Source organism: Sciurus vulgaris (assembly GCF_902686455.1).
Source record: "Sciurus vulgaris genome assembly, chromosome: 2".
NCBI lineage: Eukaryota > Metazoa > Chordata > Mammalia > Rodentia > Sciuridae > Sciurus > Sciurus vulgaris.
The window spans coordinates 155808742-155831258 of record NC_136462.1 but is presented as its reverse complement, the minus strand read 5'-3'; the positions used below and the strand labels follow the sequence as shown (position 1 = coordinate 155831258).

Sequence of the window (22517 nt, the reverse complement as noted above, 5' to 3'; positions counted from 1 at the left end):
TGTGGGTAAGTGTGTACATATGAAAATGAAGAACTGGATGTGATGATTAAAACACTTTCAAAAGTGTTTTTAAAATACCCCAACAAAAAGTGAATCTTTATCCAGGGTAAGGAAAAGTTCTATCTTTCATAGATCTTAAACATTTGAGTGTGTGTGTTCAAGTACAAATCAATCAAATTCACCTGGACATTCATCCATACACAAAAAAAGTATTGACAGAAGACTTCTTTTCCTCACAATGCAAGTGATGCCAACAAGATTCCAGCTGCTCTAAAATTTCTGCCATGCACATGTGAGCATACAGAATACAAATAGCAAAAAAACTTGTCACTAGCACCATCAAAATAATCACTGAACAAAAATAAACAATTTCTAATGAAATTAAAAACTCATTCCTAGTAACTACCTGAAACTAAACACACACATTTAAATACATCCAGATGCCCAATGTACAGAGAATTTGCAAAGCATCTCTTAGAACAATTGGATTGAGGACTATAGTCCAAGAAAAAGGACATAAAAACACGTGGCAACATCAAACATGGGTTCTGTAAATATCAAAAGAACAGGAATAAGATTCTGAAGTTCTTTTTAAAAAACTCTGGGGATACTGACAAGCATGAAATACACTTTGGTTGTCATAACCATATGAACGCGAGCCTCCAGTTTGACCATTTCACAGTAACACAGAAGTGGTGAGCTTGAACAATACACAGACTGGCTCATATGCAACAAAATTAAGCCATTAAATGGGCATCCCATATAGATCACTTGGCCCTAAGACAAAACTAAAGGAGTTAGCTGCATGCCACAAAGACATAAAACACTTCATTTTAGGTCCCCATCTCCTTCCCCGTCCCCTTGGATGGACTTTTTGATACGAAGCAACATGGTGGTCAGCCACTGATCCAAGCGCGATATTGAGTCAAACTCCTTCACCTATTTTAAAGAAAGAGCAACAGGGATTATTCCATGGAAATATATTAAAAACACAAAACAATGAAATAAATCCCACTTGAATGTAGTATATAATGCTTTTTAAAAAGTGTTTTGAACAAGTACTGCTCAAATATTTTATACCACTAACCAACGTTCTTCATTAGAAAGAATTCATTCTAGTTTATAACTCTCCTCATTAAAACAATTTTATTTTTTCATTATTTTGAGTCTATTTTGATGGCACTAGTGACAAGTTCCTGTCCTTTTATATTGCTTTGTATGTAAATACACACAGCATAAATTACAACTGGAGGAGTACATTCAATGTGATGGAAGAAACTGAATATAGCATAACAATTAGAAAAAATAAGGAAAACTAATGTTCATTGAATAACATAACTGTAGAGTTAGGAGATGTGGAAGCAGAATTCCTTTAATATATTACCAAAGAATAAAATAGAAACAGGATGAGATTAGTTTGGGAGGAAAACTTAAATATTTTATATAAAACATAATATATATTTAAGTTTATATTAATTTAATTAATAATTAAGTTAATTTTGTATTTTCAACTGTATACTTTAAATTTATTTTATACTTACTTATAGATCAGATTGTTTTAAAAAATAAACATTAAAATAGCCATTTATAATAGTATGTGACATTTGCTCCTGAAGCAGCCTTGGAGCTAATTAAGTTGTGAGTGTAAGTCAAAAAGGGCTAAGTACTATTAGAATTTCTGCATGGTGCTTTGTTAAAAGACTGTACTGTCTGACTTGTGAGGTATATAACACATGACTTTTGGAAAACACAAATGGAGGTATGGAAGTAGAATCGTGTTCAAATAAAAGTTCAGAACTTACACAATGAAAAGGAAAAGTTTCTTTAACATAAACCTTCAAAAATATACCATATTCCAAAGGTATAACTTACTGCTTCAGTGTAAGCTTCACTGTTCTGTTCTTCATGAGCTTCTAGAAGTTTCTAAAAGCATTAAAAAAATAAAGAAATTAGGTTTGTTAAGACCAAATCTCCCAGTTGTAAATGGATACTTCAACCCAGAAATAGCCTTGATATTATACTGATGTTGCCAAGTAGCTCACAAAGTTGAAGAAATTTAAGTAAAAGAATTATCCAAATTAAGGGTCTAGCTTTGGTATTAAAATTTCCACATTGCCTGTTTCAGAACATAATGCTTATGTCCTTGAACCTCATGACATCTGAACACCTATTATAAAAAAGCAGGAGAGTACCAGGTCCCCTTTGCAGATTTATCAACTGAATTTCATTTTAAAGCTAGTCCCACTTAGGTGTTGTCCCCTGAAAGCAAAGGTTTTTTTTTTCTTTAAAGTTCTATTATTACTTACTTTCAGTAATTTACATTCTCTTGAATCAGTAAATGCTGGAAACATTTCCTCATATTTCTCAAGGGCAAGCTGAGGAAGGAAAACCACTCATCAATGTCAGACTTACAGACTTACTAAAATAGGAAACAAGTTTTCAATTTTCTATGAACTTTGATTTATCTATAATGCATTTAAATGTTTAATAAGTATGCCATTAGACTCAACAGAACACAGAAACCTATTTATTTTGAATTTTCAATTTCAACTGAGAATAAATTTCTGACTTTTTTTTTTTTTTTTCTTAATTAGGCTGCTGTGAAGACATTATGGTCAAAAAATAATTCTCAAAAGGCCAGTCAGGTGTGTGTGTTCATCCACTCAGTGGAGATGTTCTTTGTTAACACTGTACAAACACCAAAATAAAACATGTTTAGATTACTGCTGGAGGTGGAAGGATTCTAGAACATTTTTCTCTCAGTGTCTTTAACCCTGCAACTCTACACAGTGGAAACACTGAGGCTGCCTAAGTCCTTGCCTTTGTCTCGCAGTTTTCACTTTGCTTTTCTACTTTTTCTCATCTGCATTTCAACTCCAACTTTTTTTTTGAAGAACATTATTCTACTTTTATTGTCTCCCTTTTAGTTCCCTAATTCTTTTAAAAAGCAAAACTACTGAAGGAAAACTTATTGTACAGTTTTGATAGCTGTTAAGAGATTAAAATTAGAACACATACCACAAAATTATTATTACTATTATTATTATTTGGAATAGGGGATTCAACTCAGGGATACATAACCACTAAGCCACATTCCCCAGCCCTTTTTTATATTTTATTTAGAGACAGGGACTCACTGAGTTGCTTGGAGCCTTGCTAAGTTGCTGATGCTAGCTTTGAACTTGTGATCTTCCTACCTCAGCATCCTGAGTCACTGGGATTACAGGTAGGTGCTACCATCCCTAGCCCAAAATTATTATTTTTAATTCACCCAGTTTCATCTTGCTACTATTAACACCCACAAGAAATGACATCAAGAACAACAGAGGACCTGTTCTCAAGGGTAAAACATATCAGAAAATGAGTGTAGGAAGACTCCTTACCTTGGCATTCAACTCATCTACTATAAAGTGACAGAGGGCTGCTTTAAAGAAGTAATCTTTTGCACTGTACTTCAACAGAGGATTATCCATAGTGTTCGCCCCAACCTAGGTGCAGAAAGCAAAGTTAGATTTAAAAGGTCTATCTCACCTTCTTATACTAGACAAATTAATTCTATTCATCCATCCATTGCTTTTTAGAAAATATTTGTGCATCTTATGTTAGTTTAGCCATGGAATACATTCTTTTAACCCAATATCAAACAGTAGAAAATTTTATTAGACAATAAATTGTAATAAATACTTGAAGCGCCACCCTGAAAAAAAAAAAAGACGCAGAAGACTTCTGCATCTAGGAAGATGAAGATATATTTTCCCTTATTCTTCCCACTAAGCACAACTGAAAGCTCTGGTCATTTTATATAAAACAAACATCTGTGAAAGGTAAACAGAAGAAGGCAAACCAGTGAGGGGCCCTGAGACTCAAGGGAAACACAGGGGTGGGTCTTTTGGGTTTTTTCTTTCCTATATTTCTAATATGGAATTGAGAACCAGCAACCCAGAAATGCCTATAGGTGCCGCCCCCCCGTCCCCCCCCAAAAATAAAAACACACCTGCTCTCTCTAGCCAAAGGACTGGGAAAGGTGCAAGAGACAATGTTCAGACAATAAGTACTCTCTTACAGACAAACACCACAGAAATGCTGTGGCCCCATTCCCACTTATATCACCAAAGGCTGAAGAGGGAGCCTAAATGTCCATTTCTGTATGACCATAAGGAACAGCCCCTAACCCTGCCAGGGTGGCTTGTGAGGCCAGAGAACAGAGACTTTATTCCTGCCTTCAACCCCACCACAGAGGTCAAGGAAACCACAGGGAGAGATTGGACTCCACTTGTACCCTGCAGGACTGGGGTAACCTCCATCTCCCTGTTGGTGAGGAGGGGTCAGAAGAGGTCTAGTGAAGGGTGAAGACTCCCACCATCATCAATCAAACAAGCACAACCCTAGTATGGTGCTAATGGAGATCAAGTAGCGAACAGGGATGCTGAGGAATGAGGGTCTCCTTTATATATTAATGGAGGCCTAACTGGGGTGGGTGGGGGGGCTGAGCTTTTATCTCCATCAATATTGCCCCCAACCCTCTGCAGGCAGCGAAGTGTCAGAGAAGTCCAGCTTAAAGAGAAAGTTTAAATAAGATCGAGTGTCCTGACATGATATGAAAATGCTCATTTTCAACTGAAAATCACTCGTAATACCCAAAACACAAGATCTGAAGCTGAATGCAAAAAGAAAATAGAAAACTCCCGGATGACAGAAATGTTAGAATTATCAAACAAAGGTTTTAAAGAAGCGCTTACAAAAATGCTTCAACAAGCAATTACAAAAACTAAAAAAATTTAAAAAGCAATGACAAGAAAAAATAGCCACAAGGAAAAAAAAAAAAAGATGATACAAAGAAAAAACAGAAATTTTAGAACTGATAAACTCATATATAAAAACTGGGTAGGTTCAACAGCAGGTTGAATGGAGAGGAAAAGAATCAGTGAACAGGAAGACAGAATAGAAATTACTCAACAACAGAGACCAAACAACAGAGAGAAGACAGATTGGAGGCGGGGTGGCAGGGAAAGAGCAGAGTATCAAGGACCTATGGGACTAAAACAAGGCCTAACAATTGTGTTATCTGAGTCTTGGAGGGGGAGCAAAAAGAGAAAAGGGCTAAAAAATATCTGAAGAAATAATCGCCGAAAACTTCTCAAATGTGGCAAGAAATGTAAATCTATAGATTCGGGTCTAGTGAAACCCAAACAGGATAAAAACCAAAGAGATCCTTCCCATATAACATTATAATAAAACTTCTAAAACCTGAAGACAAAGGAAAAAAATCTGAAAACAGGTGAGAAAAATGCCTACCTAAAACAGGCAAAGCCATCTGAGTGATAGCAGGCTTCTGGTCAGAAACTAAGAAGGCTACAAATTGCACATTTTCCAAACTAAAAAAGAACTATCAACCCAGAATTGTACACTTAGAAAAAATACATTTCAAAATTGAAGGAAGAAAATCAAGATACTCCCAGGAGAAGAAAAATCAAGATAATTTGTTGCTAGCTGATGTACCCTGAAACAAAGCTAAAGGGCTGTTTTCGAAATACAAAGGAAACAATGAAAGAAGAAATCTTGGAACAAGGGGAAGGAAGAAAAAAAAACAAGAAACAAAAATGTAAGTAAATATAATAGGTTTTCCTTCTTGAGTTTTCTAAATTATAGTTGAAGCAAAAATTTGTATACTGAAAGATGTGATTCTAAATGTATGTACAGGAAATACTTGAGCCATATACTGAAGGGGGAGAGCAGACGAACATAAAGTGAGGTAAGATTTTTGTATTTCACTGAAATTGTTAAAATTAATCTGTGATAATTTATGTAACTACAACATAATACAGCAACCACTAAAAAAGCTTTTGCAAGAAATATATTAAAAAACACTATAGAAAAGTCAAGTAACCCACAAGAAGGCAGGAAAAAAGAGAACAGAATGAACAAACAAAAACCCCTAGCACAAATAGAAAGCAAAACATGAAATGGCAGAATTAAGCCCTGATAAAACAAATTATATTAAGTGTGCATAAACTAGATATACAAACTTAAAGAGAGAAATTACAGATTTTAAAAAGTGACCCAACTAAAGAAACTCAAGAAATTTACTTTAATTATAATGACATGGGTTGAAAAAAGGGTGGAAAAAGATACATAAGCATAATTCAAAGAAAACAGATGAGGCTAGAAGTTGGATAAAGTACATTTTACAAAAAAGAAAATTACCAAAGATAGAAAGACATCATAAAACAATAAAAGGGTCAATTTACAAAGAACAGCAATCCACAGCTGCAAAATATGTGAAACAAAGACTGACAGAATTAGAGATAAATTCACAATGATTCACACCCAACTCTCAATAATGGGTAGAACTATACAGTGAGGGACCCCTGTGAAAACCAAACCCTTAGGATTAAGTTGTTAAAACCTCTCAGGAAATGAGAGAATCAAACTAGCTCTCAGCCTTATATGGTTAACAGACACACTAGTAACTCAGAAATTAAATGAAGTGAAACAGTCTCCAAGGCTATGAATTAAGATAATTTACCTGAAGAATAGAGGCTAAAAAGTCAGTTTAGGTATTTAGACTTTAACATCAAACCCAGGGAAAAAGAAAAACATTCAGTCTTGTCTGCAAATAATATAGAGGACTCTTAAAAGCTGCACACCTTTGTTGTTTGCTTGAACCACCCTAATAATCTGGTCAGTGTGGTTTCCCTTTTGGTTGCAGCAGAAGCCTCCAAAAAGGAGGCTTGTTCTTGTTACACTGCCTTTGCCTGATTCTTCTGATAGAGAACACAAGAACCCATCAGGTCAGGGACAGAACAGAACAGAAAGTCTGCATGTATCCAGGGTTCAATGATGCCAACAGTCAACAGAATCTGACCAACAGCAAGAATAGATTGCCCCCAGTAATAGCATACCACAAACACATTGCCAAGACAGACCACACTCTGGGCCCAGAAACAACCCTCAATACATAAAAAGAGAAATCACACAAAATGTTTTCTCCAGCCACATGGAATCAAACTACAAATCAACAAGAGAAAAGACTTCAAGAAGATCTCCAAACATTTGGAAATTAAATAAAACACTTTTTAGGTGATCCATGAGTCAATGAAAGGAAATCAACCAAAAAAAAAGAAAGAAAAAAAGAAATGAGTTAGAGTAAAAAGACAATAATGAATCAATCATGAGACACATTCAAAGCAGTGCTGAAAAGGTAACTGAAATCACTAAAATGCATACAACAAAGAGGAGAAACTACACTTCCACCTGAAATGCTCAGGGAAAAAAAAAAAAAAAAAAAAAACAAGTAAAAAGAGCAAGATAAAACCAAAGAAAACATTAGAAAATAATGAAGACAGAAATCAATACACAAGAACAAAACAACAGAAAAATCCCTGAATCTACCAAATATTTAAATAATAAATATCAATCCTTTACAAACTCAAAAAAAAAAAAAAAAAACCAGTAAACACTAACTTACTCCGACATCAGAATTCCCTTGATTCCAAAACCAAAGACATCACAAATAAAGAAAAACTAAAGATCAATTTCCCTTATGAATATCCTCACAAAATCCTCAACAAAATATTAAGAAACCAATTCTGGCAAATTAGAAAAATTATTACATGCCATGGCTATACAGTAAAGAACTAATGCTGTCCAAAGAGAGGACTGTCCTTTGCCTGTGGCTCCTGTGAGCTCTTGGAATTACCTATAAGCTCTTGGAATGTCTTGCCTAAAAACAGTATCACTGTTTACTTGGGAGATTGAGGTAATATGGTTCAGACCAACCTATGAAAGGGTGGATAATAAGGTCAGTCATCAGTGTGATCAACCACATTTATGTGACAGAGTCTTGGTAAAAACTCAGGACACCAAGTTCAGGTAAACTTCCTTGGTTTAGTAACTTATACATATTTTCACACATCACTGTTAGGAGAAGTAAGGGCTGTCTATACAACTCCACTGGGAGAAGACAACTGGAACTTCTATATGTGGAGCTCTCTGGGACCACCCCATAAGATTCTCCTTTGGCTGATTTTAACCTGTATTCTTCTGCTGTGATAAACCATAACTGTGATGATAATAAATTATTATTTAGAAAATTCTGGGGCCCTCTAGCAAATTACTTAATTTGAGGGTATTCTTGGGGACACTGAAACTTTGCTAAGGAGGATTTGTCCTAGGAATGTAAGTTTGGGTCAACAGACAAAACTTACTATAACATATTTTATTAATAAAATGAAGGACAAAAGCTGTATGCTTGTTTCAATAGATGCATAAAAGCATTTAAAAAATACAATACCTTCTGATGAAGGGGGAAAAAAGCTGAACAAACTAGGAACATGAGGGAACTTCCTCAAATTGATAAAAAGCAATTTTTAAAAACCCACAGCTAACATCATATCTAATTCTGAAAGACTAAAAACTTCTCCTCTAAGATGAGGAATAAGACAAGAATGTCTGCCCTAGTCACTTCTATTAAATATTGCATTGGAGATTCCAGCCAAGACAGTTGAAAATGAAATAAAAGACATTCAGACCAGGGAGAAAAAGTAAAACATCCACAGATGACATGATCTTATATGTAGAAAATCTTAAGAGAGCCACAGAAACATCTATTGGTGCCAATTGACAAGTTCAGCAAGGTTGCAGAAACCAAAACTGATAAGCAAAAATCAATTATGTTAGGAAATTAAGAATGTCATTCTTTTGCAACAGCATCAAAAAAAAATCAGGAATATATTTAACTAAAGAAGTGCAAAACTTATACACTGAAAACTACAAAACATTTCTGAATGAATTTTAATTTAAATTTAATGTATATCTTTAAATCTAAATAAATGGAAAGACATTCTGTATGGATACACTCTTAAGATTTAACAGTTAAAATGACAATACTCTGTGAGGGTTGATTTTATATATTAACTTGAGTACACTATCAGGTACCCAGATATTGATTAAATTTATTCTGATATATCAGTGAAGGTTTTAAATAGGATTAACATTTGAATCAGTACAATGAGTAAGAGAGATTATCCTTACTGAATGGAATAAAAGCTAATGAGTAAAGGATAATTCATTTTCAGTGCCTGACTGTCCTAGAGCAGAGACACCAGTATTATGCATTTGGAATCAGATTTGGACTGGAATTTCTATCTGCTTTCTTGGGCCTTCAGCCTGCTGACTACATCTCAGACTTATTAGCTTCCATCATCACGTCAATCAATTCCTTAAGATTATCTCTTCTCTCTCTCCCTTCTTTTTCCTCCATGCATATGCATGTGTACACTACCCATAACAATCTTGAGAAAGAAAAAAATTATAAGACTAACAGTTCCTGATTTCAAAACTTCCTGTAAAGATACAGTTATCAAAATGAGCTGATATTTGCATAAAGATAAACAGAACAATGAAATAAACAGAGCCCAGAAATAAACTCTCATAGACTGGTCAAATAATAAAGATGAGGGCTGTATTCAATGGCAAAAAGTTTATTCAACAAATGGTGCTGGTGAGCTAGAATTCTACATGCAAAGGAATGAAGTGGGACACTTACCTAATATGCATATAAGTAAACTCAGAATGGATCAAAACCTAAACCAAAAGTGCTGAAACTATAAAACTCTTAGAACAAACCATAGGACAAAGCTTCATACCATTTGATTTGACAATGATCTCTTGGATATGATACCAAAATCACAGACAGCAAAAGAAAAAAACAGACATATTAGACTTTAAGAATACTAAAAATATTTGTGCACCATTAATTGAGTAAAAATGAAACCCACAGAATGGGAGAAAACATACGCAAATCATGTATCTGATAAAGTGTTAATATCCAGAATATATAAAGAACTCCTAAAGCTCACCACCATAACAATCCAATTAGAAAATGGGAAAGGACTTATCCAAAGAGTGAAAATCAACCTATGTAATGAGAAAATATTTGTGAATTATGTATCTAATAGGAGTTAATACCTAGAATATATGGAACTCAAAAAAGACAACCCAACTAAATAGAGGCAAAGGACTAGACTAGGTATTTCTACAGATATAACAATGTCCAATAAGCATGCAGAGAAGAAGTTCAACATTGTTAATCATTAGGGAAATGCAAATCAGAACCATAAGCAGACAACACAGTCACACTCATTAAGGGAAGCTATTAAAAAAACAAGCATTAGTGGCACAGAAACTGGAATCCTCATGTATGACTGTGGTGATGTAAAATGGTACAGCTACTGCTTGAGCTCCCTTAAAAGCTAAACATGGGCTTACCATATGGCCCAGCAATTGCAATTCCATCCCTATGTATATAACCAACAGAACTAAAAACATACCTCGAGAAAAACTATAAATTTTCATAGTAACATTCTTCTTTTCTTTTTTTGTGGTACTGTGGGCCTAGCCCATGCCAGGCAAGTGCTCTACCACTGAGCCACATCCCTAGCCCCATGGCAGCATTTTTCTTAACAGCCCTAAAGTGGAAACATGGACACACCCCAAATGTTTATCAACTGATGAGTACACAAACTATCAAGTATCACTCAGTGTCATAACAACGAAGTACTAATACAGGTTACAGCATGGGTGAACCTTGAAAACAATATGTCAGGAAGTCAGTCACTAAAGAACATGTTGTGGATTCCACACATATTAAAGGGCAAATCCATACAAACAAATAGATGACATATACCAGGAACTGGGAAGAGAGTAGAACAGGGTACTGGGCTGTTTTTGGGGTTCTAGAATTTAAGCAGTATGTAATAGTGATACAACTTTGTGAATATACTAAAAACTAATGAATTGTACTTATTTACATGTGTGAATGATCTCAGTAAAAATAAAAATTAAATATAAAGTTTAATTGAAACAATGATACTGACTGGCTTACACTGAGGAAACAAAAGTATCCTCACCTGCTCATAGATCTCAATGGCTTTCTGATACTGCTCCAGTTGTGCAGCATATGCTGCCACCTTCAGCAGACACTTGTTGGCTGAGCTGAAATCAAGAACCAGAGCAGAGTAAGAATCCAAAGGAAAAATAAAAGGTGTGTGTGTTTCAACAATGGTATGTTTGCATTTGGTACAAAGACAGTCACATAGTATAAAGATGATTTCTTTTTTTCACACATAATAAAATCCATATAATATTTTTAAAAACTTGCCTGTTAGATTCTTCTCCTTTGTAATAATCTGCAGATTGTTCATAATGTGCAATAGCCTGAAAATACATACAGTTTACTCATGTTTGTAAATTAACTCAGAGAATTGCATTTTAAAACTACACCTGCAGTTATTTTTCCTATAAATCTGTCTATTTCAGATTTTTTCACAACTCAGCCAACTTTATTTAGGAAATACACACCTCTGCAGGGCTCCTGGTTGAAGAATGCTTTCTATCCATTAAAATCTTCCCTTCCCGCATAGCAAATGCCCAGTTACCCCACTTTTCCAGCCTCCACTGCAGTTAGGGTTGGCCACAAGACTATTTCTTTCCAATAAAATGCAAACAGACATGCTGTGGGCCATTTTCAAGCTCAGGCTATTTATTTTACTTTGTCTGCATCCTCCTCCAGTTCTTTTCCACTTCCTATAAGCTAGAACAGCAATGATCCAAGTCTAGAATGATACTGAAGATGGCAGAACTCTGCTTCCTAAATAGTCTCAAAGGGCAAAATATATCCCATCCCTAATTTATCCATCACTGTCAAACTCACAACAGCTACACTGGACTTATATTTTGGGAAGATATGAAATTCCATTACACTTAAAATCTACAACTATTATTATAGCACAGATTAATACCATAAAGAGTCTTTTCTTTTTTTTTTTTTTTTCGGGGGGAGGGGGGGGGGATACCTTGGATTGAACCCAGGGATACTCTACCACTGAGCCACATCTCCAGCACCTTTTATTTATTTTTATAATTTTCAGATAAGGTCTCGCTAAGATGTGAAGAATCTATGATCCTTGTGCTTCAGTCTCCTTAGTCACATAAATGTCATCCTAAACAACAGTATGCCTTCAAACTAAAATGTGATTCAATTAACTGTCAAGTGGAAAGGAAAGCGATCACAAGCCAGAAAGCTAAAAGCCCTTGTCATACTGTGGCAGATGATTAAGTGAAATTAAGCAACAGGACAATTTAGAAGGTAGAACAGATGTCTACCAGAGCCTAAAAGTCTAAGTATCTGGGAAGAGCCACATTATGATGTGTGTTGCTCTTTTCAGCAAGATTTTATGATGTATAAATCATGGGAAAAATTAGCCAGTCTATGGGTAGTTATGAAAGGCATCAGAGATAAGACCCTCCTAAGATTGGAAAAAGCAATGGCTTCTACATCTCAAATGGCAAGAGGTATGTGTGCACAAGGCTTTAAATCAGGAACCTAGCAACCTTTTTTTGTAACAGGTCAGATAACAAATATTTTGGGTTTTGTGAGCCAATCAATCTCTGCTGCAACAACTCAGGTCTCTTGTGGCAGCATGACAAAGAACAACATATAAATGAAGATGTGTGGCTGTGTTCTGAAGAATCTTTATTCATGGACAATGAAATTTCTATTTCACATTATTTTTATGTGTCACAAATGATTTTATCTCAATGATTAAAAAAACATAAAAACCATTCTTCCTCTTAACTTGTGCACATATAGAACCACAACTGGTGGGTTTGCAGACCCCTGTTTGAAGTGACAAAGGTTTCCCAATAAGCCCAAACAGGAAGCAAGCAGCAAGCAAAAATCAGATTAAATCAGAAGTCCATTCATTATTTCAATGGTTTCAAGGCAGCTCTTTATTGGTTAAGAGCCAGGTACAGGAATAAGAAAACAAATAAAACAACAGGCTAGGGAATTATGTTAGAATGCCACTTTGGTCTTTGTTACCTGGAAAAGGGTACTGACAAAAAGCAAATAGAACTGGTCCATAAAGTCCACAGGTCTCTGCCTTTCTGCAGGCAGCAGTGGCTATGACCACCAGAGCAGAGCACCTCTTAAGTCACAGGAGGGATGTGGCAGGGTCAGCACTACCCTAGCCTCTGGACTGTAGAGCATTCATTCACCTTGAATAGTTTTGAATAATTATGTTTGAGTCTACTGTTCAGTTATTAGTATCCTAATTAATATGCTCCCAAACATATTTTCTCAGTTTGATTTATTATAGAAGAAAAACTGGATATAACATAAGTGGTTAAATATGCTGGGCTATTGGCCTATGATCGACAGTAAGGAGTAGAAAGTATTAAGATGGAAAGTTCTTCATAAAACACTAAATTTTAAAACAGTTACCTGGAGAGTGATATTGGTCAAACTATATTGTTATATTGTATGCATGTATGAATATGCAGTAACAAATCCCACTGTTATGTACCAAGGCACCAATAAAAAAAAATGAAAAAAAAAAGCTTCAGTTATCAGAGAATAGATATACCATGGTCCTCTTTTTCCAAGTGTACAGTCATAGAGAAGTGTCTGGAAGAATATAATCCTTTGGAACACTTCTCAAAGTTGTCATGTACACACATATGGAATTACCTGGTTGAATATACATCTTCTTCCACTGCAATGTAACCTCTGAGAGCAGGTATGAGCACTATTGCTCACTATTATATCCCTGAGCCTAGTAAAATGCCTAGCACATGGTAGGTGTTCAATGAATAGATGCTAAGGGAATAAGTGCAAATGACAACACAAATAAAGGCCCCTATTAAACTACTGCTAATATTTTGATGAATTTGAAATACCAGAACAAGTTTTTCAATGAACTTATGATTAGTAAAAACTAATGGTACTGGAGGTGAAGCTCAATGGTAAGAGGGTGTGCTTAATTAGTATGTACAAAAGTCCTGGTTTTGATCCCTCAACACTCCCCCCACCCAAAATCTTTTTAATTGTCTTCATTCTCTGAAGTGTTTAGCACCATTTACCATTGTAATAAATGGGGTAAGGCATGAAAAACATAACCAAATCTTTCTACAAAGAAAGATATAACCTTTTCCTGGGATAGAAGAGAGAACTGTTTATCTTCCTAGTTCTAACAGAAATCAATGAATAGGGTTGAGTTGAGCCATATGGAACAGCTGCCTGGTGGTGATGGTGGTAGCAGGGGGCAATTCCAGGGGGAAACATACAAATGTTGGTAATTTGGTTTAACTTAATATTTATTAAGTAATGAGACTGGCTGGCACAGCAAAATATTAGAACTGTAAACTACAACTACATATATTAGTAAAAGAAGACATTTCCTTTAATAATGCTAATTAAACCAATTATCAAATCCATAGTTTTGACAGAGATTGGACTTGAAAGGAAAGCATGCATATACATTGCTTTCACAGAAAACTTTTAGAAAAAACAGTAGCTGCATATAATCTTTGGATATTCACATTTAGTGTGGAACTTTAAACATGTAGTGAAATTTATCAGGACAAGTAGATCCTTACATACTAGAAATCAGCTGTATCTGACAATTTCAAGCTTAAGAGTCCACTGTGTAGGTGAAAGAGCCTTAAGGAGACTTATAACAGGATCAGTTCTTTCAGAACAAATACTGTCAGACAGGACCTATCATGAACCTGCTGTATGGTCAGAAGCTGAAAACAGAAATGAGTTATAGCTCTTCTGGATCATTTAAAAGATCACCTAAAAGAGGACCTATTTACTATGTGGTTCAGAGTTTTACTTTATCGAGATAACTGAGTTTATGAATTTCAAATTTCACTCTCCAACAGCTAAATTCTATGAATGAATCAGAAATGGACACTGGAGAGAATTAAAAGGGAATAAATTCATTTGTAAAAATTAGATATGTTACCTTAGGGTAATGATGTTTCAAAAATAAACTTTACACAATGTCACACACTCCACTGATCACAATCTTATACATCCAATCAAGGAAAAGACAATGATTTGTCTTTATTTCTAAACAATAAAGCTCAAACATAAGGGAATATAACAAGCTAGATGTGTGTGAGTAATATTCTTCTAAAATTGGTTTTAATAGGATAGGACACATCAGTGAAAGAAGGTGCCACCTACTGGCCAATTCTCAGCATGGCAGGGACACATTAGTTGGTGTGGGTTTTCAGAAGCTGCTATCACTAATCATTTTTTTTTTTTTTTTAATTTTTTAAAAGAGGAAGAGTATGCCATGGTTCATTTTATTCATCCCCAACTTTATGAGACCACATGGTGAAGTGGCTGTCTGAGACCATGCCCTGGTGGCAGAAATGGCACAATGCCAACGTCCTGCCATACTAGAGTATGGACCAGGAAGCTAACCTGAGAAGATGCTCTGCACAGTACTTGTCCTCTGCGAGACTCACTCAACCTCAATAAAGATACTATGCCCATCCCAGATACTCTGCCCAAACAAAGACCCCAGCCATACTGGATATGTCTCCTTTCTAACTCATCATTAATCCCACACAGAGGAACAAATGAGGGCTTAGGTCCAGGTTTCATCACCTTCCTCCAGGATTCATAGATAACCTTCCAAAGATGGTTCACATGCCAATGCACATGGTGGCTCTGATTTGATTAAGATCAGAGTGATTCCTCAAGAAAGCATGGCAATTACAGGGTAGGGGAGGCTAAAAAATATTATGCATCAAGTTTTGAACAGACTAATTAAAAGATGGTGGTCAGAATCAAGTCTGAAAGGTAAACGTGAACCATAACACTAAAACTTCTATACTGACTCAAAGACTTCCCCAAACATTTGCTAAGTCAAAGACTGGGGTATAGTTTTTATAAACAAATATTTATTTAAAGCCTACTATATCCAAAGTTTTCGGCCCTTTGGATATAACAGAAAAGCAGAGCCAAAGCTCTCTGTTGACTTAGGCACTCAGTCTAGTAAAGGGAAAGACACAAGCATAAGCAAGCATATGATAAAGCATGATACAAGCCACACTTGTGCTGCAAAACGAGAAAAAATTGAGATGTGGACAGTCTGATTAAGTATTCCTGAGGGGCTAGAGTTGTAATTTCAAATAAGTGGTCAAGATAATCCTCATGGAAAAGGTGATAAATGAGCAAAAACTGAAAGATATGGAGATTTTAATCACTAGACATGAAGAATGTGAGAAGTTAGCCACCAGGACATCTGAGGTAGAGCTGTACAGATAGATGGAATCATCGTGCAAAGATCCTGGGGCCAGAGCAGGGAATGCGAGGGGAGGAAAGTAGATAAAGGAGGTTCCAGAAGGGAATGAAGACAATAGGGTGGGGTGGAAGGAGAAATTCAGTGGGGCAGTGCAGACTACATTCAAGATAGAAGATGTTCCTGAATGATGAGAGCCTCAACCAAAGATTGTACACCACAGAGAAATAGAATCTGATATACTATTGACAAAGATCACTCTGGTTATTCTGTTGCATGAGGGCTCATGATGAGGGGAAGGAGGGAGTAGAAGCTAGAAAACTGGTTAAGAGGTTCCTGTAGTGATCAAGTAAAGCTGAGGAACAACAATGCAGTGAGAGTACTGAGACTCAGAAGCACTGAGGACAGTGCTCACAGAATTGGCTCACAGGTTGGATGTGGAGTAAGAGAAAGGACAAGAAAGCCTGCCATTGGAGGGAAGCAAGGGGGTTGGAGGGTGGCACTTGAGATAAAAATCCAGTCTCAGATCCACTGGCTTTGAGATGATGCTGGAAAAGTGGAAAAGCTAGCAGCAGGCAGGTGCAGGTAGGAATCCTCAGTTCAGAGCAAGGTTTGGGCTGCACAGATGATATTAAAGTAGCTATGCTGAGTGAGTGGAGAGTTCACCTCTTCAGTTTCCTTCCCAGAGTGGGCATCGGACACCTTAGCTGAACAGCAGAAGACTCTTTTGGCCATACTAATGTTCTGACATGAACTAGAGTATGCAAATAATGGGTGAGTTCAATTAATCTTAACCAGCTCTCATGTGTTAGACACTCCAGGAAAGCAGTCACACCCATGAAGTCCCCAGGAAGACCTCTGTGATCACTGTAAAAAACTCGTCAGCTGAGAGGGGAGGGCTCCTGGAATCCATCTGTCCACCTGCTTCACATCAAGTTATGAGGCGCTGTGACCACTGCTTACCTTTTCAATGTCTACAAGCTCAGTTTCATAGATCTCAGCAATAGTGATGTGGTGCTTGGCCGCAATTGTAAACCTTCCCTAGAGGGGAAAAAAACCAGAGTCACACACCCATTTTACCTATTCGAATGCCAATTATTTTGGGAAGAGGAAAAAAATAAAAAGATACAACTCTAAGCCATCTCAAGGACTCCACCCCACAGCCGCTCAAGCAATGTAATATCTTACCATGTCTGTGTAAATGTCGATGGCTGCATTTAAGCAGTTGATAGCCTCTGAAGCGTGGGCATTTAAGAAAAACAATGAAAAATCCATTCAGTCAAAGAGGGTTCAGGTGAGCCTGTCTTCTTGGCTGTTATCAGAACGTTAGTGAGGTACAATTTGGGGCGAAGCGTGGGCAGGTCAGTTAGTGAGAAGCAATACCGATCATGCACAGGTCTAGATACATCAGTATGGCTTTGTTCCCAGCAGCTACAGTATAACTTAAGGAAATGTGGTAAGAGTAATATTGGCTAATAGCTCCTCTCAACCTTAAAGTGAGATGACATATGGTATTATGAAGAAATCAAGACCATGGGGATTGTCACCAAACTGACAAATTATATCTGCTAACACATAAGTGTAAATGTATTCTTCATTAATATTGTACAGATATATACTAATTTTGGAAGACAGTATCACTTCACAAGAAAGATCATTTCAATAGGTTCTATTCTTCATGGCCTCTAAATCAAAAAACATCTTGAAATGCCTGTTCAGACAACTCTTAAGTGAAGTCAAACACTGTGTATACTGTACAAAGATGTTAACTTTTGGTATAATAACATATCCAGAAAAGGAAGGAAAAAAAAATCTAACAAATGATAATGCTAATAAATTATATCAATTTTTAAAACGGCCAAAAAAATCCCCTTTCACCAAAAGGTGGTATTTATACTGTTGGCATGTGATTGGCATCTTTCTGTTTACTGTATTGGTTTAAAAGAGGCAGCAATGTCGAAAAACTTGACTGATGAATTAGGTAAATAACAAAAATTAAAATTAATTTCCTTTAATATATAAAAAATATGAATTCACTGTTACATCTTTAAAAATATAGTGGTATTTGATGAACTTTTCTTTCCAGTGTTCTTGGATCCTCTTCTGTGTGCATGAACTTTTTTCCAAAGTTAAGGACATGCAACATTAGTCTCATGTGGGTCTTTAACACATAAACATTTACCACCAGGTTACCAAGGATTCTTTGACTCAGGAATTTTAATGCCTGCATCATATTCTAAATACTGATGCATTGCAAGTCTACCACTCTACCCATACTGTTTATGTGGGCTATACCCAGCTTTTCACTTTTGGAACTAAACTGTGATAAACCTTTATACAGAATCCCCTGACGTTATCTTATTTCTTTATGACACATTCATAAAAGTTGAAATTTTTCTGTTAAACAAGATGGACTGCTAAAAAAAAAAGGGAGACTCAAGGTTATCCATGCATATGTGTGGGAGATAAGTTATGAATACTTTTAATTGCTAAGTGTACAGGAAATAACCTTTATAAAAATTTAGCACTTTATTCAAGTTCATTCTTTGCTCAAAATACTTTGGAAAAAAAAAATCACAAATGAATGCTGTGTGACTAAAAGATGTTTTTATCCAGTCTTCCACCAACTGTATCTTAAAACTCACTGGGCATTAGGAGAAAAGGAACATTAGAATTTCTCTGTATGATAAGGAACATATTTCATAAAACCAAGACAAAAGAAGTCTTAGATAAAATAAAAAGTAATTTCCAAACAGTTCTCCAAAATACATAAATGGAGTTCAAGAAAATGGTGTTGATAACTAAATAGCCAAGATAAATTTAAAATATTCTCTCTTCATAAAAGCCCCCAAATGATTAAGTAATAAAAAATTCTAATCATCGAAATTTCTCTCATTATTCCTAAATACAAAAATTTCCTATAGTGGGACTGAAAAGGACACATTGACTTTGATATTGAAGGCAACAATGGCTAGTTTGTTAGGCACAGAGAGAGATGGGCTGACTCACCTTGAGGGTCTGCCTTCTTGTAAGCATTCCCAGCGTCCACAAAGCTAGTAGCAGAGTCATGTTTGCTCTGAAGTTGCATATGAAGCTTAGCAGCCTGACAAAATGCATTTCCTGCGGCTAGAGAAGAAGATGTCACAGTTAAACACAGGGGGAAACACCTCCCCATAGAACTGCCAAGACAATGAGCTAGAGAAGTTACATTTCCCTGAATTCCAGTCAGAGGCACACACAAATATGGTCAAGCACTTCAAGTATTTACTTAAAAAAAAAAATCAGAAACAAGTCAAAATGTGAGAAAGGGCCTGGCTCAGGTTATGCCAGTGTTGGTCATTTCTATTATTGTGGCAAATCCATCCTTAGATCATACCTATGCTTTGGTATGTTTAAATATTCTTATTTCTTTACAATTTAGCTCTCCCCTTTCCTGCCAGCATTTCATTTTCAACAATTCATGTTAACTGTCCAGAATCAATCATGGTCTATCTTTTTCTGCTGAAGATAATACCACAACATTAAGGCTTTCTTGAGCAACCTCTATTTCCCCAGACAATAAGTAAGTGCTTTAATTTTACATTTTCATGCTCCTACCATCTCAAACTAGCAGCTGGCTTACATTTTTACTCTGAGCACTCATTTTAATTGATGCTAACAAATGGCAGTTCAGCCTTGCCAGGACTTCAAGTGTCATTAAAGGAGCATATATTAAACTTGACAGCCTCTGGGAAGTCATTCAATCTCTCAGGTTCAATTTCCTCATCTGTAAAACTAAGTCTAATACCTGTCAGTAAGATCTCTCAAAAGATGCATATCAAAAGCATTAGCTTAATCATTATAAAAAAAAACTTTCAAAATTACAAAGTGCAACCAATGTCATAATGACTACCACAGCAACATAGGGTTAACTTCAGAGTCTAATATTTACTAATTCACTTAACAAACATACCAAGCAGCTATTATGTTGTAAAAAATCCAGGCTCTGAGATATAGCAGAGATAAACACACACACACACACACACACACACACACGAAACAGCCTGTCTTCCAAGGTTCACATTCTAATGAGAGCCACCACACAATAAAACACATAAATACAAAATGATTAAAACACCACATAATTTATGTATTTTTGCTAGATGATAGGGCATTGGAGAAAAAAGTGTTTCCAGGAACGAGAAGATTGCTGCTTTTAAAAGGGGTAGCCAGAGAAAAGCTCACTAATATGACATTTGAAGAAGGACCTGAGGGAAGCAGTGAACTGGTCACATTCTATTTAGCAGAGAAGTGCAGACACAGGGAACAGCACAAGCAAAGGTTTCAAGGTGGAAGTTTGGAGCACAAGAGGCGTAAACAGGGGATGAGGTCAGAGATGAAGGAGACAGTCCCTGAAGGCTGCTGTTAAGAAGGTCGTTTCTTATTTGGAATGATATAAGTGGATGAACCTCATGTCATTACTACAAAATGGGAAAGTGCAGATTAGATCCACAGAAATGTCAGGTGGACAATACAGGGTGCACCACACCAGACAACAGACTGGGGGAGGAGCTACACAAAAAGCCCCCATTCATTATATAAATGATATCATTATATATAATTTTATATATAATTTATATCTTATATAAATGATAAATGGTCTGACGCAGTTTTTCAAAGGGTAGACTATCTGTTCACAAGAAAAAATAACAGGTCTTCTTAGATAAGATCACTTTCTAACTATATTACAGGATTTGAAAAGAAGATGGGATGCTAGAATAATACTTTTTCCTCCTGCATTTTTACCAGTGCAATATAATTCAGGCCTCAGTGCATTTTTGAAAACATGGTATCTCCCTTTACCTAAACTCTACCTATAAAACTAAACTTAAAAAGAACTTCAGAACCAGTAGAGACCTTTCAAATTCATCTAACTCAAAAGACTTTTCTCCTTTGAAATGATTTTAAAGTGTATACTCAAATACAAACGAGGAAACAAATAGCTTGTAGAAGGTAAGAGAACCACTTTCCATCACAGTGAAGCTGTGAGCTATAGCTAGGGACCCACATTCCCTGCTCTGGTCTAAGGTTGTCTCCATCTTCACTCAGAAATACCTTATTTGGCCCTGAAATGTCTCTTTTTCCAGGGGAAGGGTGATGAAGTTTTTTCTCAAACCAGTGTTAGAAAGGGCCATCTCCTCTCAGGCCAATGAAAGGAAAAATCCTGCTGATTCTGTTATGTGTAATTTAACTGAGTAAAGTCATTACTTAAAAAAAAAAGTCCCTGAGGGTTATGTGAAGATCCCCAACTCCCCTCACAGCAATTCTTGATGGGCTCACAATCACTTATCTTAGTAGGGAATGGTTAGAAATACTCAATCAATGTTTAGGTAAAGAAAACCAAGCAATTCTTTTTATTCTACCTGTTTTCAATGAGTTTCACTACAACTTTCATTCCTTATAGCACTGTATGTATTTGAGTGCATTAGTAAAAAGCAAAGATTATTCTTCCTAATTCCATGCAATTTTAATTCTTTCTGGTTATTACTACAAACCTACTGTATTAGGTGGTTTATAGAAACTAAGACAGACACTGTCCCTGTGCTTATAGACTTGAAGCCAGGTTTCAAGCTTGGCTCACTTAGATAAGCAGTCCTTGCAGGACTGATACCTATCTCCAGGGCATGCAGTCTCACTTTTTTAGGGAAAACAAAAAGTCATTTCCTTCCACAAAATGATTTTAAAGTATCTGTCTAAAAAGCAAACAAGCAAAGTCTTTGTACATACCACTCCAATTTTTAGCCATCTTGAACATATTTGCAGCTCTGGTATACATTTCACAAGCCTCTTCTATTCTTGTGTTTCCTCTAAGAAAAATTTAAACATGAGGTTACATTTAATTCTAACAACCATCTACACCCCTCATCCTCCCTCCTTCAATAACAAGCATTTAATTAGCACTTAGTATGCATCACACAAATAATGGAGAATCTTTGTAGCTGTTCAAAGGAAATACTCTTACTATACCCATATTCTGGACAAGAAAACTGAGGCATACAAAGGTAAAGCCACTGCCCAAGGGCACATAGCATGGATACCACAGAACTGAGTCTCAATGGCAGATCAAACTGAATCCAGTCTATAACTTTAACCAAAGTCCTTTCCACTTAGAAAAACTTAAGTTTTATATCAATCTGAGTAATTAGAAGTATTTTTCCAAAGGAGATTGAATTCTGAAGGATTTACTTTTAACTTATTACTCAAGAGTTTAGCACTATGTTTATTCAGACTTAAAAATAGAAAGAAAGCCTGAAGCCAGAGCACATGAGAAAGTGCCATGCTTACTATATTATTTGTCAGGGGCAAGCCCTTCTCTAATGTAGAGGTTGCCTCAGCACAGCCCCCACTCAGTACAAGAAGGCATTTTACAATATCCTG

General features: G+C 36.1%; 1 protein-coding gene across 2 annotated transcripts in view; it reads right to left on the bottom strand.

The window, feature by feature from the left end:
- Positions 1–233: 233 nt before the first annotated feature.
- The window catches only part of NAPB (NSF attachment protein beta), a 42644-nt gene continuing 20360 nt past the window's right edge, over positions 234–22517 (bottom strand). Inside the window, exons 2-11 of one of the 2 annotated variants that reach the window (XM_079126450.1) lie at positions 21867–21946; positions 19110–19226; positions 17289–17335; positions 17064–17141; positions 11162–11217; positions 10911–10995; positions 3384–3488; positions 2307–2375; positions 1873–1923; positions 234–939 (exon numbers count right to left, since the gene is read on the bottom strand). In XM_079126450.1, the coding sequence (XP_078982576.1) occupies positions 829–939; positions 1873–1923; positions 2307–2375; positions 3384–3488; positions 10911–10995; positions 11162–11217; positions 17064–17141; positions 17289–17335; positions 19110–19226; positions 21867–21946 (799 nt within the window). In that variant the 3' untranslated portion in view covers positions 234–828. Of the gene's footprint in view, positions 940–1872; positions 1924–2306; positions 2376–3383; positions 3489–10910; positions 10996–11161; positions 11218–17063; positions 17142–17288; positions 17336–19109; positions 19227–21866; positions 21947–22517 lie in introns of those variants that run through there. The other variant, XM_079126451.1, reaches the window with a different exon arrangement.